This window comes from Phragmites australis, chromosome 14 (genome assembly GCF_958298935.1).
Source record: "Phragmites australis chromosome 14, lpPhrAust1.1, whole genome shotgun sequence".
Classification (NCBI taxonomy): Eukaryota; Viridiplantae; Streptophyta; class Magnoliopsida; order Poales; family Poaceae; genus Phragmites; species Phragmites australis.
Window position 1 is genome coordinate 3,921,467 of NC_084934.1, and position 20,189 is coordinate 3,941,655.

The following is a 20,189-nucleotide window of genomic DNA, read 5'->3' on the forward strand; positions in this document are numbered from 1 at the left end:
TTTGTGCAAGTGTGTCAGGTTCATCATTCAATTACCTAGGACCTAAAGCCTAGGCTCTGATACCAAGCTGTAACACCCTACTTTACAACTAAGCCTATTTATATGAAAAATAGGACATTTTGGCAGCATTTCCTCTATAAAGAGGTATAACTGACCAAAAGAAATATCACAGACAGGCAGAAACAGATATAACCAGCATATATATAACCTTCACGACGCTACCAGCGTCTCACCACAACATGAACCAAGCAAACGACAGACCACCAAAAACACCATTTATAACACCGGTTGAGCTATCAACATGGTGATGAGGTAGTGTGTGCAGCTACCAAGATCCATCCCCAAAATGCACGTCAACATCTAAACATACCTGTAAAGAAAGCACGGGTGAGATTCGAAAATCTCAGCAAGTGAAAGGTACTTTAACAAAAAGCTATTTAGCCACAGTTGAATGTGCTAACAATTCTAAATAGAAACTAGTAATGAAACAGACCGCCACCACTAGGAGAAATAATTCTGACTAAGCAAGTCCAACAATAACATTAAATATTTTAACAATCGATTGGTATAAGCCTTCAGAGCCGCATATATATCTATATACAAGCTAACTTAAAGGAAATAAAATTTGATGCGAATGATTCATTGAATTCCATAAGAAGACATAACCATGTACATGATATGCTCTCCTTACCCTTACCCCTCCTCGGGTAACGTAAGGGTGTGCACCATACCCTAAGAAGACATAACCATGCATATGATATGATCTTCTCACCCTTACCCCTCCTCGGGTAACGTAAGGGTCACCCTTACCCCTCCTCGGGTAACGTAAGGGTGTGCACCGTACCCCTCCTCGGGTGACATACGGTACTGTACCGGTACGGTCGCGGCCAGAAGACGACGACAAACTTCCAATGCATGAGATATATATGTATGACGTGCTTCAAGCATAACCGACATAACTCCCGAAAAATGCTTGAGACTTAAAACAACATTGCATAAAACAATAATGAACAACTGCAGAATGGCATATCGTACTTACTGCACTTCATAGATCAATCATCGAGTAAACTTCTGGAAAAGTAAACAGCATAGTAACCAGCTCATAATCAGTTATTCAGATCAGATGAATGCATTGTAATTAAAGAATGTAGGTAACCCAATAACAGGTTAAAGCGTAGTCATACAATACATTCACTTGCCTTTACCGACGATGAAGAAAATTTCGATCAAGAACGTCCAGAAATAGTACCACCTGGACAGGCATACTATTAGAACTAAAACACATAAAATATGAAGCGTCAATTCTACGTCTGAAAACGTCGCGTATACGCCTACATTCAAAAAAACTGAACAGACAATTGTATCACATGAAATGATACATTATTTTCAATTCAGAGTCGAACTAAAATCTCACTAATTAGACTTCGCTCTGATGATCGAAATAAATACTTCGACTCGGATATCGTATCTTCGAATCAATAATGATTACCGAAACGAAACAGACTATTGATCACATGAAATAATACGACAGGAATTGATTGATTTGATTTAATCCAACCACAAATGTTCAGGAATTACCGAGAAATCGCCTTCGAAAAATTGACGACGAATCCGACGAAAATCCGAAATTTCCAACTTTCCCCTTTTTCTTTTTTTTTTTCTCTTTTTCTCTTCTTCTTTTTTTTTTCCTCTTTCTTCCTTTCTCTTTCCTGGCTTCTTCTTCCTGCGCTGGCTCTGTGGCTTGCTTCTTCCTTCTCTCACGGTGGCCAGCACAAAACACAGCAGCCGGCACAAAGCACGGCGGCAAGTGGCGCGCAGCTGCATGCGGCGCGCGCGCGGCAGGCGGACAGCACGAGGCGCGGTGGCGTAGGCACGCGGTGAGCAGGACGGCGACGGCAGGCCAGGCTCGGTCGGCGGACGGCGCGGCGGCAGCAGCGCGCGGCGCACGGCGGCTCACGCGGGCGACGGCAGGAGCAGCGGCAAGCGACGTGCTCAGCAACGAGAAGAGAGAGCAAACGCGAACGTGAGCGAAGAGTCTGGATGGATCGAGTGACGACCGGAGCTTTATCTCTTCTTTTTTTTTTTTTTTTTTTTTTTTAACAACTAATGGTCTAAATTTGTTGGGCTCGCTACGGGTCTCAAAGTGCCCGGAACGGACGTATGAATAGCAAAATGGGTTCGTCTCGACGAGATGAACGCAACCACGGTCTCCGATCGTCCACACGAGCAATGGATCAAAAAGTCAACTTTTTGTCAAATCTCTCTCTTTTTCCCTTAAAAAAAAATTTAGTATTACATAACCACTACATATGTAAAAAAATATTTGTATTTGTCATGTGGAAAGATATCGCTAGAACCGATGTAAAACGGAAACGACCTTTTTTATAGGAAAACAAAATCCATATAATCCCTCCAACTCTAAGTGAAATTAGCCCGTCCAGCACATTACAAATTTACAACTACCAGACTATACTGCATCTCAACGTATTGTCGAAAACAAAAACATCATGCACATCTTAGTTACCCCGTATTTTTAAAAATGTTATTTCCCCTAAAATTTATTCGCACGTAGTTCATTTAAAAAGACCATTTTATTTGCTCCCTGCACCACCGCACACGCACATATTACACGAGAAAAAGAAAGTAAAAATATATACATTTCACACAAACTTGCTCGATATTCTCGATCGTCGACCACGCTTTTAGCCTCTGGGGAAGTTTACAAACCCATCGTATTAAGCTGTTAAACTAAGCAACTTCAAAAGCATCTGATGCTACGTGTTAATTACTTTACATTAATTTTGTCTCACTCACATGACGGGTCCATTCTAATACTACTAAGACATTTCATTCTTCAGCCTACTGTTTGCATGGGACCAGACATGGTGGTTGGGACATATACTATCATTTATTTATTTATTTTAGATGGCTACAGTGAGAGTGGGCGCCAAATCTGACAAACGTCCAAGTCAATGTGGGAACACACATGCCCTCTAGATTCCAGTTTTTCACAGGGCAGATAGTAAATTGGCATGCACAATGCAATCTATATATTTATTTTTATTTACAGATTTTTTCACAGGGCAAATATCTGTGTGTCCTAATCTGATTTTGCAACAATATATTTATATATTTATTTGTGTTTCCTAGAAAGTCCTTTGGCCAGGAAGTGAGAGGTTGGTGCATGTTTGCCACCTAAGAGAAAGTGGTGCTCCCATTGTCTTCTCTGCTTTAAGTAAAGCAAACAAGAGGATAGAAGGAAGGATAAAAAAAAGAAATCAGTCGAACAAAGGAATAAAAGGTAGATCAAAATATGGAGCCCTGCCAATCTTTATCAATTTTTTTTGGTGTAAAGGTGGTTTTGATGTAAAATTCAAGTTCTTGGGCCACCCTAGCCAACTTGAAATGATTTTTGTGCTTTTCTCAAAAAAGTTTTTTTAATGTTTGCACAAGCTCACAGCAGAACAGTGCCCCATCTTATTATTCTCTCTATCGTTCATGAGAGCTGGCATCAAGCAAATTAGCTGCTCTATGTTCAGAACAGTAGATAAACTATTCTAATGAATGAACCAACTCTGGATCACAGTGTGATCAGATGTTGTTCTACCACCAAACTCAATTTTATATGCTCACTGATTGCACTGAAAACATATTTTTGTGGAAAAAAGGTTACACTGAAAACATTAACCTACCAGAAAACAACATATGGTTACACTCTTGCTTCAACAATAATTTTCCAAATTAAGACAAATCTTGCTTTGACAAACCCTAAGAATGAAAAAGAGGGGAAGCAAGATAAAACAAATAATGTATTTCAAATAAATGAAGAAAGGCATGACCCTAAAAAAAGAACCATTTCCCTGCTTGATCCCTAGTTCCCTACCCTGAAGTCTGAACTTAATATGATAGGAGAGGAAAAGAGAGCACTGGGCTCATATCTCATTGTCCTTTTGCCAGCCTCCGTCTTCCAGCTCAATCTTGTACCTTTGCCCCATGCCTCAGCCACCCCGTGATGCGTGGCGACACTAGGGTGGTATACGACACTGTGCATACGATTCCCTCCCCCCACAAAACCCCAGAATTTTTTTTAATGAACTGTTGATGCTGCTCCAGTCACTTCTCACTTGCATTGCATTCATCTGCACATGCTTTCTGAGTTCCTTGGCCTCTGCATTCTTCAGCTTCAGCAGTGAGTGCTGCTGCAGTGGCTTAAAGGTAATTAAGGTTCTTGCAGTTCTGTTCTTTGATTTCTTGGAATGGTCTGGTAATTAGTATCAAGCCAAAAAATAGTAACTATTAGTAGGTAATAGTGGTAGCTATCTTGGTGCTGAGGTGATGCTTGGGTAACCTGATGAGATGATGGAATTGTTTTGCAGTTCTGTTGCCAGTTCCTGAAGAAAGGAAGCAAATCTGGCGAGGTTTCTGCAGGGGGGAGGAAGAGGCATTAGCATCCAGTGCTTGCTTCCTGTGGGATGAAAAGAACTGGTGGTCTACCAGCCAGATCCTCCCTGTGCAGGATTGGACATTGTGGCACAACACATTTTTTTTTCCTGGTGGCCAGTAGCTATCTCCAATAACTAAAGATCATCTCAGCTTTTCTGTGTTCAGTTGCTGCCATCATTCTGCTCCCAGCATCCAAGCTCTAGATAGAAATCTTGCTTCAAGATTCTAGCAGCATTTCTGTTGGTGTTCTTGATTAGGAAGGCAGACAGATTAATTGGCTGGTTTTGTTTCGTTTCCCTGCTCAACTGTTTCTGATGGTCTGCTTCTGAAGAAAAAGGCTTGCCATTTCTGATAATTTGCTCATCATTTCTGCTCTTGCTGCTGTTCATCAGTTCCATAGCAGCAAACTAGCAATCACCAACAAATTTTCAGAAGCCTGAAGAAATCTTCCTGCAATTTGCAAAGAAAACAGAGGAAGAAATTTTTGTTGCAGCCGAGAATGGCTAGAAGTTGCAGGCATTCTCTTCTCATCTTGCTGCCATTGCTGCTTGCAATGGTGCCTGAATCCACGCAGCTGCAGTCCTCCCAGACATGGTCGCTGCTCAAGATCCAGCAGCTGCTCAACTACCCGCCGGTGCTCAGCAACTGGAGCAACCACACCGACTTCTGCTACGGCGGCGACTATAAGACCGCCTCGGCCTTCGTCGAGTGCTACGGCGACAGCGTCACGCAGCTCCACATCATCGGTCCCGGCGGCGCGCCTCCGCTGCCGAAGACGTTCTCCATCGACGCCTTCTTCACGACGCTGTCGAGGCTGCCGGACCTCAGGGTGCTCACGCTCACCGGGCTCGGCCTCTGGGGCCCCCTGCCGGAGAAGGTGTCCCGGCTGGCGGCGCTGGAGATCGTCAACGTGAGCGGCAACTACCTCTACGGCCAGCTCCCGGAGGGGCTGTCGCGGCTCGGCAACCTCCAGACGCTGATCGCTGACGACAACATGCTGTCCGGCGAGCTGCCTGGCTGGCTCGGGAAGCTGCCGTCGCTGGCCGTGCTGAGCCTCAGGAACAACTCGCTGCAGGGGACGCTGCCGGAGTCTGTCATGGACATGGGGTCGCTCAGGTCGCTGGCGCTCGCGTCCAACAACCTCTCAGGCGACCTGCCAGACCTGAGCGCGCTTAAGAACCTGCAGGTGATCGACCTCGCCAACAACTCGCTCGGGCCAGCGTTCCCGCGGCTGGGGAGGAAGGTGGCCAGAGTCGTGCTCAGCGGCAACCGCTTCAGCGACGGCCTCCCCGGCGAGCTCAGCTCCTTCTACCTCCTCGAGCACCTCGATGTGTCAAGGAACCGGTTCGTCGGGCCCTTCGCGCCGGCGCTTCTCGCGCTGCCGTCCATAGAGTACCTCAGCATCGCCGGGAATCACTTCACCGGGCTGCTCGCCGGCAACATGTCCTGCGGCGAGAACCTCCGGTTCGTCGACCTGTCGTCGAACCTCCTCACCGGGAACCTCCCGTTCTGCCTTACCAGAGTCAGGTCAAGCAAGAATGACGACTCCAAAGTGGCGCTCTTCGCGGCGGCGAACTGCCTCTCCGCCACCGACGGCGACGTCGGTTCGCAGCGCCCGTCCCTGTTCTGCCAGAACCAGGCGCTGGCCGTGGGCATCGTGCCTGACCAGGCGCGCGGCAAGAACCACGGCTCCAGGGCCGTCCTCGTGGTCGGCATTGTCACGGCCGCGCTCGCCGGCGCGGTGCTCGCCGGCGTCGCCGTCTTGCTCGCCGTGAGGAAGGTGACCATGAGGCGCGCCAAGGCCAGGCCGCCCAGACGGCTGGTGGAGCACGCATCGAGCGCTTATCCTTCGCAGTTCTTCGCCGATGCGCGTACGATCTTGTTCTCTTTGCGCATTTCGTTTAGTACTCAAAACCTCTTAAATCATCAGCTTAATTTCAGTGTCAGTAACATGTTCTTCGATGGCTGTGATGATCAGGTTACATATCTCAGACGATGAAATTGGGAGCTCTAGGAATTCCGGCGTACAGATCATTTTCTTTGGTGGAGCTTGAAGCGGCAACCAACAATTTTGAGTTGTCCTGTCTCATGGGGCACGATGCTCACGGCCAGGTAGTATTTTGTATTTGTCCTGTTCTCCACCAATCCATTGACACTTTGTTCAGATTCAATTCCTTTGAACTCAAATTCAATTTCTGTTAGTTCAATAAAAATACTAGCCATTCTCTTGAATGAACTACTCTGTCTAGATTATAATTGATTTCTGCTGGAATCGAGCTGTTTCATGTGAAATTTCTGTAAGTTTCTTGTGGAATGATCTGCGCTTTTGCTGTCAGATGTACCGCGGAACGCTGAGCAACGGGACTCCGGTGACGATCCGGTCGCTGCGAGTGAAGAGGAGCCAGACGTCGCAGAGCTTTAACCGGCACATCGAGATGATCTCCAAGCTGCGGCACCGGCACCTGGTCAGCGCGCTGGGCCACTGCTTCGAGTACAACCTCGACGACTCCACCGTCACGCAGCTCTACCTTGTGTTCGAGTACGTGCAGAACGGCAACCTCAGGAGCAGGATCTCACGTGAGTTCCTCCCCAATCATCTTGTCAAATGTTGTTCATAGCTCCGACGCACGGCCCGATCACCAACACGTGGCACACGTGTCGGTGATCGGGCTGTCAGTTAGATAATATAGAATACAGTTAGATAATATAGAATACGCAGCTCTCGTGCTTATTCGCGAAAAAGAAAAGAATGGTGAAAGAAAACTCATGTGACTAGTTGATGATCATTGCCTCCTTGGTGTATGTTCAGAAGGAACAGAAGGGAGGAAGCTCCCCTGGATGCAGAGGATATCGGCCGCCATTGGTGTGGCGAAGGGCATCCAGTTCCTGCACGGAGGGATCATGCCTGGCCTGTTCGCGAACAATCTGAAGATCACCAACGTCCTTCTGGATCAGAATCTTGTCGCCAAGATCGGCAGCTACAACATCCCCATCCTAGCCGAAACCGCGAAATCCGAGGTGAAGTTGATGCAATTGGTTCTAATCATGCGTTCTAATCTCTGAAGAATCCAACCAGTATGACTGGACTAACAATGCTGTGTTGTATCATCTTTTTTGTTGGATATTATGCAGGGAGGAGGTGGAAGCAGGTATCCATCTGATAGGTACTTGAAGATCATATAGTTAGCTAATCTAAGTACCAATTGCGATGGATCTTGGTAAGATCATCTAGTTTGCTGCCAATAACATTTTGCAGGGTACCGAACGGCGACAAGATTGATATCTACGATTTCGGCGTGATTCTGCTTGAGGTTGTGTCAGGAAGGCCCATCACATCCATACATGAGGTGGAAATCATGAAAGAACAGGTGATCACCATCAGGGATTACAATTTTTTTCGTTCACCGGCGAGAAGACCAAATTCATGAAATTTCACCAAAAATTCGGTCAATTTTCGTCCTCATATATGTGGGTCTCGCGCGTTAGTGAAAGAAAAATCTGGAATTAGATACTTCGTTCCCTCTAAAATTCACGTAGTTTCAGCGAAATTTTGACACCATGCATACATCTCTGGTCTCTGCACCTCACATTGCGTAGTGCCTACTAACCACCTGAACCTGCACGCAGCTGCAATCGGCGCTGACGTCGGAAGGCCCGGGGAGGAAGAGGAGCTTCGCGGACCAGTCGGTGAGCAAGGCGTGCTCCGACGAGTCGCTGCGGACGGTGATGGAGATCTGCCTGCGGTGCCTGGGCAAGGAGGCGGCGCAGCGGCCGTCGGTGGAGGACGTGCTCTGGAACCTGCAGTTCGCCGCGCAGGTGCAGGACGACTGGCGGGGGGACTCCCAGAGCAGCGAGGAGTCGCCGCTGTCGCCGTCGCAGATCCCCAGAGGATCCAACAGAGCAGATGCCTAGGTAGATAATCTACCCCTTCTTCTTCCTCTCTACTCAATCAGCATTGCACTTGCACATCTGGATGACGATGATCATGCCGTGCGACTAGGTTCTTGCACACCTGAATGATGATCATGCTGTGCAACTAGGATCTGAAATGACGCTATTCCATTTTCTTGGACATATAGGTTGAGAGGAGAAGAGAAATCATTGGCCAGGCGATGAAACACATGAAGCAACATTTTTCCTTTGACAAGTTCGGTTGATCTTGATCACCACGGCTGCATGGTAGAGAACTGGACAGAATGATGCCAGGCTAAGTGTATAGCAGCTGCAGCTGAAGCTGAAGCTCGAACTCACATATTATTATTACCCCAGGATGTGTACAGAGCCTTCTTGGGTAGACGACGACTACTGCTACTACTTTTTTTCTTTCTTTTTCACTGTGCTCTTTACTTCAAATTTCTCCCCTTTTATTTGCCCCTTTAATTACATGGATCTTTTGAGTGTGCAATAACCACTGTATTTGCTTGCTTCTACCTTGGAAAATTTAGGACCAAATGTAACATCATGTACTGTAGTATCTTTGCATTGTAAGGCAAAACAGGAAATATACTGTGAGTGAATAAGTGCACTGTTCTTTCAACAGTGACTGCTGCTGTTCTGGGCAGCAATGGCAGACAGCCACTGCATTCTGAACATGTTGGATCAGGTGGTCCAGCGCCCACCCCATCTCATCACCATCACAAATCAGGTTCTCGTGGTCAGAACATTGCCACCATGATGAATCTTACGAGATACTAGAAGAGATGCCTTGCTGACGAATTACAAATATACTCGTTGTGAACAGGTACAGGAAGGAATGTCAAGATCGCTCAGAATTAGGATGCAAGTTTCACTTTTTTTGGTTAATTGAGTTGAACCAGGACACACTTAATTGCTATGTGAAGAGACATGAACTAAAATAGGGTACCCACTTGTATCATGAAGTAAGAATACTTGCAGTTGCATGTGACAGTGTTCTCGATGTGGTGATTGTAGCCACCGAACTGCATCTCGCATTCCCTGTTTATAGACTAGAGATTGTAGCCTGGTGCCCTGGCTCAAGAACAATAAATCCACCGATTCTTCTCTCGCGGTAAAAACGGAGAAGTTCATCACTAGACATGATCAACTCCGAGTGAATATTTATCTTAAAAGCCCACCAATATTTCTCGATCAAGCTCACAGAGTGGAATATCCTATGGTTCATTGGGAACTGCCACCCTCAGCGCAAACATGACTTGCCAAATGCCAAAGGCCGACGCTTACAGTGAACCACCTTGCTTCCTTTCAGATACGATCAATCCCCTGGGGCCTTGAGGCTGTCAAATTACAGGCAAGAGCAGCAAGATTTTAGCAGTCCAGCAAACCATTTCCACAATATAACTCTGTACATAAGCAGGATTCCTTCAATGCATGATATAGGTCAACACCACTACATTAAGCAACCATGAGTATCTCGGACTCAGATCAGAACACAAAATCAAGACGGACTACACGCAATCACTGGAGTTCTTCAATGTTTCAAGGGGAAACCAAGTCTGGCGAGCCAGAACGCAAGTTTTTTCGCAATTGCTTATTGCACCCTTTATGCCATGGCGGGCACCCTCCTTGGCCCCACGCATTAATCAGCGGTCTATCGTCATGCTTTCTGCATTTTTTTTTTTTGGGTAGACCTATCCATGTGGTCAGTTGTACATGTGTGATATCTGCATTCATTGCATTCTATTCTATTCAAAACTTATGAAAATTCCATGTCTTATTGCAAAAAGCTTGAACTCTTTACATATGTCCACGTTATAGTAAACATTACTCTAATCCTGTGTGTTCTATTCATTAACCCATTTAATACTTATTATTCATAGTGTATTTTTTGAATTATGTTGCATATGCTATGGATATTGTTCTTTCCTCGTCAGTTGTATCAGGTCATCCCAAAATCATGTCTCAACGAGCGATCCTGAAGCCTTGTCGAAGTTAGCGATGCTAGGAATGTCACCTGAGCTTGTCAAAACTGCCAGCGATATGATTGGCACCATGAAACCAGAATAACTTCAGAAAATGTTTGAAGTTGCCTCTTCATTGAATGGCACAAGCTCCGTTGCTCCAAATTTGGGCCTAATATGTCATAAATGTCTCCTGACTAAGGGTGGCAACAGGTCTGCCTCTGTCGGGTTTGGTCAAACCAAACCCGACCCGAAACTTGATTTCAAAAACCCGACCTGGCTCCAAAATAGATATCGGTGCAAAACGGCTCCCGCCCCCAGCCCCAGTGGGGACTCGAGACTTGGCGGGGACCCGAGCCACCTCGGCCCACCTCTCCCTCCCCCCGCATGCCGCACTCGTCCGTCCGGCCAGCCTGCTCGTCCCGTGCCCGCGTCGACACGGGCCGATCTCGCTCGCGCCCTCCCACGCCCGCGCCGACACACGTCCCACACCCTCCTGTTGTCCCGTGCCGACATGCGCCGCTTGCGCTTGGGCCCTCCACGCCTACGCCGACACACGCCCTCCCTCTGCCGCACCCTCCCGCTCCCATGCCTGCTCCCGCGCCTTTGGGTTTCGGGTGGCACCCGTGGGTGCAAAAACACACTTGCACCCGAACCTGATTCCGATCGGGGCCCCGACCTGTCAGCCCTGCGGGGCCGATTTTCCACCGAACCCGTCTCCATTGGATCTAAAACTCACGGGGACCCGACCTGACAGGGAAATTGCTATCCCTACTCGTCACATGGTTAAGATGGCATCTGATATGATTGGTAAGATATCTCATTTTGTTAGTCAGATGGGTGGGCCTAGTGGTGCCCACCAGAGATCAGAGAATAACTTTCAACCTTCATCAAGAGCCAGAACAAGCAATTCACCCCTTAGATCAGAGAATAACTTTGGGCCTTCATCATCTCAAACTATTGCGGAGAACCCTGACGAAATATCAAACGTCCAAAGGATGGGCCAGTCATCATCTAGTGCTCCCCCTTATACAGCTGATATGCAAGAACCCATGAGAAATTCTATGAAAGACCCTGCAATGCGGCAGGTAAAAAATCTTTTAACTAAAAATATTTCCTGTCATGATGATAGCAAAATAGTGTGCTTTGAGTTTTAACATCCGTTGGATTTTCCTGATTTAACAGATGTTTGCATCCATGATGAAGAGCATGAGCTCTGAGATGATGGCAAACATGAGTGAGCAGTTTGGAATGAAGCTGTCAAAAGAGGATGCTGCAAAAGCTCAACAAGCCATGTCTTCATTATCTCCAGAGGATTTGGATAAAATGGCCAGAAAACAATTTTACTGCTCGCCAAGCAGCTTTTTTTGAACATATTGTGCTGTATGCTTTTGAAGCACACATTGACGAGCTGCATCATCCTTTTTCTTAATGGGTTGATTACACGGATAGGGTTATGGTTATTCTTTCTGATTAGCGCACTACGTGAAAAAAATATCATAAGTGACAGATGATAACCGTCATGAGTGACGAGTCCCATATTTATCATCCCGAACACGTCACTGATAACTAGTTTGTTATAAATGATAGATAAGGACCCGTCACCAGTGTGACAACCCAAAATTCTTAAACATGTGTTTAAGCATTCATAAGCATCGTGTTTAATAGTTTTGAGCAAGAAAATAATTCAATCAAAGGTTAAACACAAATGGTTAAAGATAATAGTAATTGATGTATTGTAAAGCAACTCGTATTTTTGCTATGCAACATAGGGTTGGAAACAATTTTAGAAATTAGTCCATACCATATGAAGAATATAAATGAATTTTTCCATTTTTTTGGAAATTATTTTGAAGGCATAAAAATTGCAACAAGTTAGAAAAGGTTGCCTGTTTGAAGAATTTTAGTTTAAATTGCGCTAAAGCTTCTTGGGTCAAACAAGTTAAAATGGATTACACATAAATTATAGTTTCACATAAAAATTGTCCCATAATTTTTGGACCACAGGAAGATGTTCTTTTGAGTAGAAGAATTGGGAAGGATATTTTTCTTCAGCCGGCTACTCTTTATCCACCGACCTCCCTCTCTCTGTGCATTTGACGACCGTCGTTTTCGTGGACTTTTGGGGTGCCCGGCCACGTCATCGAAAAAACGAGACATGACACCAAGGCTTCCAGGGCAAGGACGGTTGACGTCCTTATCCCCACTCCCCGGCTCTCTCTGCTCACTTTCCTCTCTCTCTCTCTCTCTCTCTCTCTCTCTCTCTCTCGCAGAGTAGCGCAAGCACGGAGCGACACGACTGCCGAGAAAATCTGCACCGTCGAGCTCACCTCTGCCCTGGCCAAGCCCTCGGGAGCTCGGGTGGAGCTTCACTGAGCCCTTCCCGACCGTATTGACTCGTTTCCTCGTCGGATTAAGGCTCGCGCCGTCATCTTCTTCGTCGCCGGCACTTGTCTCCGCCCCTTCGCTATTAAGCCGCCAACTTTGAGCTCCATCTCCTAAATCCAAAGCTCAGTGAGCTCCCTCGTGCCCCCATAAAGCTTTTGCGCACACTATTTCATACTTGGCCCGTCGTCAGCGCATTTCTCCGTGTGAGTCGCACGCCGCCGCCGCCGCCTCGCCCCATGTCATCGCCGGTCGAGCCGTCATCGGGATCCTCGGGCAAGATCCATGCCGTCATGTTTGCTAACTCGTGTATATGTCATCGTTTCCTTCGGTCGGGTCGTCTACCGTCGCCGTCTAGCCGCCGCTGTAGGTTGCCGCCGTATGTTGTCGATGGCCACTTTTCAGTCGTTGTCGTCGACCACATGTGTCTCAGTCGGGTCCGTCATGTCACGCTGATGCTTTGGCTGCCTTCCACGGCCCACGCCGCAGCGCCGTTCGCCGCCGACGAGGCTGGCCGAACCGACCGTGCTACCAACACTATGTCGCCCCGCCTTGAGGCCTTTGACCCAAGTCAAATAAGCCTGGGCCCAATGTCAGCGAATGTGGTTAGCTGGCCCTGAGTAGAAAAAGGTGTAGCCGCTTTACGATTCGGTTTAAATTGGATTTTACAAAATGGAATTAGTTTTGCATTGATAAATCGGCTGAAACACTTAAAAATCCATAGGAAAATATGTATAGCTCCAAAAATCATGAAACCATTTTTGTTAGGTTTGTATTATCATTATCTACATGTTAAAAATACTAGGAGCTATAAAATATGTATTTAAATTTTATGGTTTAATAAAATAGGTTTGAGCTTCTTTAATCTATAATTAATTATTGTTAGCTCCAAAATTGATGAAATCAATTTTGTAAATCCTATTATTTTATGCACTGGTTATGAAAAACTACTCACCATCATTCTAAACCTAATTAAAATGTCTATTTAGGGCTAAGCTTAGATGTAAGCTTAATAAATCCAGAAAAGTATTGAATGTTTAATAATAAATCCAAATCAAGAAATATTTGATGCTTTAAACTCATGTCATGATGCATTGCATCTTCACTTTGTCATGCACTTTGGAGCATCCATATTTGTACTTCATTCATACTCATCATTGCACGCGTTCTTTATTAGTGAATGAAGGAACAGAGCGTGACGCGAGCACGATCGAGGACAAAGCCAACCTCCTAGAGTTCTGTGAGTGTTGTGCGAGAAGTATCGGGCAAACCTTGGAGCAGAAAGACAAACATCTAAGCATATTGCACCCTTTGTTCAATTGAATGAAGTCTAAAATTGATAAATTATGCTTATGTATGTCGCATATTTAGCGAGTCAAGTGTCAGGCAAAAATGGGTAGAACCTATGTTGATTGCATGATCTCTATCTTGAATTGTCGTTCATCCATATCTTTGTAACCTTGAGCATATGATCGATGTCTAATTACAAGTTTATTCGATATGCTTAGCAACGCTTAGGTCCTCGATAGAAGTCGAGCGATAGTACCGCCGTTGTTCGCAAGCATAGGGCTCACTTATGGTTTATGAATACATTTATGATGTTGAGATGGTTGGACGAGTGGTGAGTATGAGACGAAATATGGGCGATGTTACGGGTGTTTTCTGCTCAAAAGGAGTCTTCGGGGCAGTTCGGGAGAGAAACCCGGACACCATAAACCACATGCATCTTTTAAGGCCGTCTATCAGTGCAGTTATCTCCAGCACTTACCTTACTCACCATATGTCGATCTAATGGTAAGGCGAGTCGAATACCTCTGTAGCTGTGATCATTTTAGCCTGAACATCGACGGTGTGAGCGGGTAGGCTTGTAGAGGTATCTAGTTTGTTCCGGGAGTAGTTCTAGATACCTCCGCACCGAGCGATACATGATCCAAATAGTTGGGGCTTATTGGGAAAGGTTGACACGAGTACCCCTTGCATGGGCCTGTGTGGACACGTGAGCTGTATAGTCCTTGAGTCGTATAGGTCTAGGAGTATCCCCATGCAGAGTGTAAAAATATTTCAAAATATCATGCTCTCGGTCATGAGCATGCTTCTGTTCATTTGCATCGGTCGTAGAGTTTTCGATTTTGGTTTAGTGGCTATGGTATGTTGGTACGAGGATGAGATGGTTCTTTACAATAATTTTTATCATGGTTCTATTTACATTTATGTTCATATGGAGGTTTGCAGGGCAATTTTGTCCATGATTGGTTAAGTATAGGCGCTCACACATATATGTCTAGGTTGCTTATGTGCATTAATTTACTTAACCTTGTTGTATTTCTTCTTGCTAATGGCTCAATGCATAATCCTTAGAGTTGGGTTATTTATATGTGTCCTATATGGTTTAAGTCTTACAAGTATATTCATACTCACACTGCTCTTTCAGGTTCTAGTGGTGAGGAAGATGTGGTGTTTGACTACTTCACGCCTGCCGATGTTAGCGGCGGGTATGAGTAGTGCATCCTACTCTAAATGGCGTGCTCTGGGGAGGAGCCTATGGACATACGGTTTCACCTAGCTTTTGTTATTATTAGCTTTACTTTCTACTATGTAGTATCTCTGTAAACTATTGTAAATGATGCTTCCCTAAAGGCTTGTAAGATAACTTTAATTACTCGTTCTTTCTTAAGTCTTGTTGTGATGACTTATGTTGGAAAGGCATGTATTCCGATCTTAGATACAAAACACGTGCTGGGACTATCGAAATAGTATTCTGGTTAATAATCATGGAGGTTGTGATTACGAATATGATCCTTCTAATGATTAATTAGAATACTCTTTGGACGGTTTCTCATAACATAGTATCAGAGCTTGGGTTAGTTAAATGGTCAACTCCACTAAGCAATCCACTAAAGTTTCTTTTGTGCCTTTTCATGCTAATATGTATAAACTTGATATATTACTATTAAGTGAAATTTCCCATGTATTTTGCAGGATCACTTCACTTGCTAGGATTTTCAGCTTCAAAAACTGTCTTATATACTAATTAGATATCCGTGCGTTACAACGGGAGCCGAAAATACCCTCTGAAATTGGAACCGCAGGAAAAGAAAGCTGGTTCAGTGGCAATATGTTCTAGGTTAAAGGTGCCTTTTCAACTCCCGAACTGCAGTGGTAATAAGTGGAGTCGCCTAGTCAAATAAATAGGTTTGAAAAGAATATTATTGCATCCTTAACGGGCCTTTTATGGCACAGCAATGCCTGATCTCCCATATCTAAAAAAAATTATGCATTAGTTCGGATGAAACCATGCTTAATTTTACCCAAATTCCTAAATGTTTCCGTTCTCCTTTTTCACTCGAATATTTCTGAACTTTAAACTTTAACCATCTGAACAATAGCAACAGAAAAGGGTGGTAGCAATTATAAACAAAACTTTTACAACAAAAAAATACACTCTTCCTTGCCATGTGTTCCAGGGTAAAAAAGTTCTTCCTTCTCTGGCTATGCGATGTTGCTCAGGAAACAAGACAGATCCTCTCTAGCATGGCCAGTAATGTATACATAACGTTGTAATAGAGCTTCAATGACGAATATATTTACAGTAAAGTTTTGGTGTAAACAGTACCACACAAAAAAATTCCCTCAGGAAAACGCCTAAGCGTCATAGCATGCTGTGCTCGTGTCATCACACTACTTCAAGAACAACATACTAATACGGGAACTTGAGAAAAGATACTTATTAAATTTATGCATCTAAACTTTGTCATTTAAAGTAGTGAAAGAATCTTTCTTAACAGATATTAATAAAGGAATAAGTTTATTTTACTCCCTAAAACTATCACGTTTGTCCGGATAACTCTTAAACTTTTAAACCGTCTAGTTTAGTTCCCCGAACTATCAGTACTGTCTATTTTACCCCTACAGAGTGGTTTTTCTCAGTAGTTTTGATGACATGGTGGTGGTTGCACTACGTGGCACTCCTAGTCAGCGTGTCTAGTCAGCGTGCTGATATCAGCGTTGCGCAGTAATTAGATTTTTTTAAATAATTCATGAAAATAGATTATTCTGAAAAATAGGTTTTATGTTTAGAAAAAAATCCAAAAAATATAAAATGATTTAGATAAATGTTTTACTATGTTTTTAGCTCTACTTTTATTTCTGTAAATATTATTTAATGTTTTTTAGTGTAAAAATTATTCCAAAAATGTTAGAATAAATGTTTTAATTTGGAAAATAGTTTTAGAAAATATAGATTAATCCTGACAAAGTTTAAAAATATTTTCTTTGATAAAATAAATTCTTTTAATATGTTTTGTTGCGTATAAAATTAGTGTTAATTCTAGAAAAATTAGGTTTAAATTCAAAAAAATAGTTTTCATCGTTTTTAGTCGTAGTTTCGTGTCGTTTCTAGCTATTTAAAATTCGTTTAGCCGTACTTTTGTGCATATTTTTGGCATATTTGAGCACATTTGAGCATATTTTAGGCACATTTTAGCCACATTCTGGTCATATTTGGGTACATTTTGGACACATTTGGACATTTTAAACATATTTTGAGCACATTTTTGATACATTTTTTCTAAATTTGGGCACATTTGGCCACATTTGGGCATATTTTAGACATATTTGGTCACATTTAGACAAATTTTAGCCATATTTGAGCATATTTTGGGCACATTTGGATAAAATATGGCCAAATATGCCAAAATGTACCCAAATGTGCTCAAATATGTCCAAAATAAAGCTAAATGTGCCCAAAATATGCTCAAATGTGCCCAAATGTGCCAAAATATGACAAAAATATGTCCAAATGCGTTAAAAATATACCAAAATATGATCAAAATGTGCCCAAATATGACCAAAATATAGCCAAATGTGATCAAAATGTGCCCAAATGGGACCAAAATGTGGTAAATATGCCCAAAATATGCTTAAATGTGCCCAAAATGTACCAAAAATATGCTCAAATGTGCTCAAATATGCCCAAAATATGCACAAAAGTATGGCTAAATAAATTTAAACGGCTCCAAACAACGCGAAACTATTTTTCTGGATTTAAACCTAATTTTTCTAGAATTAAAACTAATTTTATATGCAACAAAACATATTAAAAGAATTTATTTTATCAAATAAAATATTTTTAAACTTTATCAGAATTAATCTATATTTTCTAAAACTATTTTCCAAATTAAAACATTTATTCTAACATTTTTGAAATAATTTTTACACTAGAAAAACATTAAATAATATTTACATAGATAAAAATAGAGCTAAAAACATATTAAAACATTTATCTAAATTATTTTATATTTTTTGGATTTTTTTCTAAACATAAAATCTATTTTTTGGAATAATCTATTTTCATGAATTATTTTTCTAAAGAAAAATTGAATTATTGCGCAACGCTGATATCAGCACACTGACTAGGACTGCTACATGACGAAACCGCTACCACGTTGTCAAAACCACCGAGAAAAACCACTCCAGGAGGTAAAACAGACGGTATTGATAGTTTGGGGGTAAAATAGATGATTGAAAAGTTCAGTGAGTTATCCATACAAACGTGATAGTTCGAGTGTATAAAATGCATTTATTCTAAGTCTAAAGAATGAAAGGAGGCACGGCGAAGCTAGCTACACCCTCTTGGTAAAAGGTAGGGTAGTTGGCTGAAATCAACGGTAATCAGACAAGAATAATTATTTGTGTGCCAATATGCTCTTTATCAGCCATTCGACTACATGCAGAATGTACATGAGCTGAAGTTCAGAAATAGTTACCATCATTGAGCAATGTGCAAAGATTGCAGCGCCATTCCCTTCCAGCATCTGCAAATGTTGCATAAAGATTTATATATGTCCTGCATCTTCGACAACAGATGACACCGGCGGACCCAAAGTTGATAACTGGCACTTCCTCCTAAATAATGGGTAAGCATGTCAAGAAAATAGCCAATTCACTGGAACATAAAAAAGTAAGAGCTTAATAGTCGATTACCCCATCAGGTGATTCTGCAAGAGGGTGTACCACGGCCCCAAGGGGCAAATGTCACCTAGAGACCAATGACTGAGACGCCAGAATCGCATGGGTTGTCAGCCGGAAGTATCTCGGGTGGCAGTTCAATGGGTATGCCTCCACTAAGCTCCTCGTCACCATCCAATGGCCTTGGCAGCCCTTTGACGTCGACACCAGGGTCTAGTGACCCAGGCACGGAACTCAGTGATAAAGACTGGAAGTCCTCCACTAAGCTCTGATGAAGCGTGCCCCCAACCGGAGGCCCAGCACTCGGGTACGCTGCCTGACTACCAAAAGTGGATGCCGGACCCATTGGAGGTGGCGGCATGGTCTGCACTGGCTGTTGAAACGCTGGCCTCGACATTGGAAATTGCGGATTTGCAGGAGGTGCACCGGGGTAATACCGTTGCATGGACGGCGGCTGCGATTGTACTGGTGGTGGCGGCCTCACATATGATGGTGGTGGAGGTACAGCACGTCCCGGGGGAGATTGTGGCTGCCAAAGGGATGACGGTGGGGTCCGAAAAGGTGCCGGAGCAGCAACAAAGGGACCCTGGGCCGGCGGTCCTCCGGCGAAGGGGCCTTGAGGTGGAGGAGCGGAGGCAAAGGGATCCTGAGGCGTGGGGTGGAGGTGAAGGGGCCCTAAGGTGGTAGCGCGATAGCAAAGGGGCCTTGGGACGGAGGCGCCGTGCCAAAGGGGCCCTGAGGCGGTGGTGGACGCCTCTACCCACCCATTGTCGTGGATGGCGCGGCCCCAAATAGGGGCGGTGCAGCAGCCTGTGGGGGCGGCATGCCCTGCCACGGCGGTGGGGCATCGCCGGGTTGCACGAACGGGCCACTGGTAGTGAATGGCGAGGACACCCCCGGAGGTGGCGGGACAGCGGCCCCAGGCACGAAGGGGGTGACGAGCCTCTCATTCGTTGCTGGCGGGCTTCTTGTTCCCCATGGTGGCTGCATCGCGTCGAACACCTACGGAATCGGGCGGTGGCAGAACCAAGGAAAGATCAGAATTTTTTACGTGTGTGTGATCCACGTGTTTTCCAATCGGATCCCACCGGCGCGGTCGGATCTAACGGGAGCGGTGATATTCAGGGGGGAGGGTGTACCGAGATCGAAGCGACTAGACGATGCTCCGATGGCGACCAGGGCGCCAAGGGTGCATGGAGGCGAGGGGCGACCGGATGCGGAGGAGGCGACGCGAGTGAGCGAGGGTTAAAACAAAACAAAGGAGAAGGTTACGAGGGAGAAGACGGGGAGAGGAGCAGGGAGAAGAGATGGGAGGGACCACCTATCAGAGCTCCGGAGGAGGGGGTGGTAGGATTTCATGCTTGGTGCGGGAATCACTACGTATTTTTTAAGTAGTAGAGAAGAGATATGTTACCCATCCAGCAAGTATGTGCGGTCCATCTGGCCTGACGTGTGGCCCAGGCAGCGACATAGGTCACAACCTAGCAACCATGCACGCAAGTGGGCTTGCCTGAT

At 44.6% G+C, this 20,189-nt stretch overlaps 1 protein-coding gene, 1 long non-coding RNA gene and 1 pseudogene across 4 annotated transcripts; 1 reads left to right on the top strand and 2 right to left on the bottom strand.

Moving 5' to 3' along the window:
• Positions 1-185: 185 nt before the first annotated feature.
• LOC133890460 (uncharacterized) lies at positions 186-1,193 on the bottom strand. The gene is made up of 2 exons (XR_009904041.1): positions 811-1,193; positions 186-370 (listed from the first exon to the last, which is right to left on the bottom strand). It is a non-coding gene; the product is annotated as an uncharacterized LOC133890460 (long non-coding RNA).
• A 2,658-nt stretch (positions 1,194-3,851) lies between these two features.
• On the top strand, positions 3,852-9,033 carry LOC133890461 (probable inactive leucine-rich repeat receptor-like protein kinase At3g03770). Of its 3 annotated transcripts, none has more exons than XM_062330834.1 (9): positions 3,852-4,215; positions 4,377-6,314; positions 6,422-6,555; positions 6,780-7,020; positions 7,253-7,461; positions 7,576-7,592; positions 7,676-7,811; positions 8,071-8,355; positions 8,523-9,033. In XM_062330834.1, the coding sequence occupies exons 2-8, from the start codon at positions 4,943-4,945 to the stop codon at positions 8,353-8,355; spliced, it is 2,394 nt and encodes a 797-aa protein (XP_062186818.1). In that variant the 5' UTR covers positions 3,852-4,215; positions 4,377-4,942; the 3' UTR covers positions 8,523-9,033. The 3 variants fall into 3 exon arrangements, with proteins under 3 accessions (XP_062186818.1, XP_062186820.1, XP_062186819.1); XM_062330836.1 differs by having other exon boundaries at positions 7,700-7,811; XM_062330835.1 differs by having other exon boundaries at positions 3,853-4,215; positions 7,576-7,607; positions 7,700-7,811.
• A 9,293-nt stretch (positions 9,034-18,326) lies between these two features.
• LOC133890544 (protein transport protein SEC24 A-like) lies at positions 18,327-19,664 on the bottom strand (annotated as a pseudogene).
• Positions 19,665-20,189: the final 525 nt, after the last annotated feature.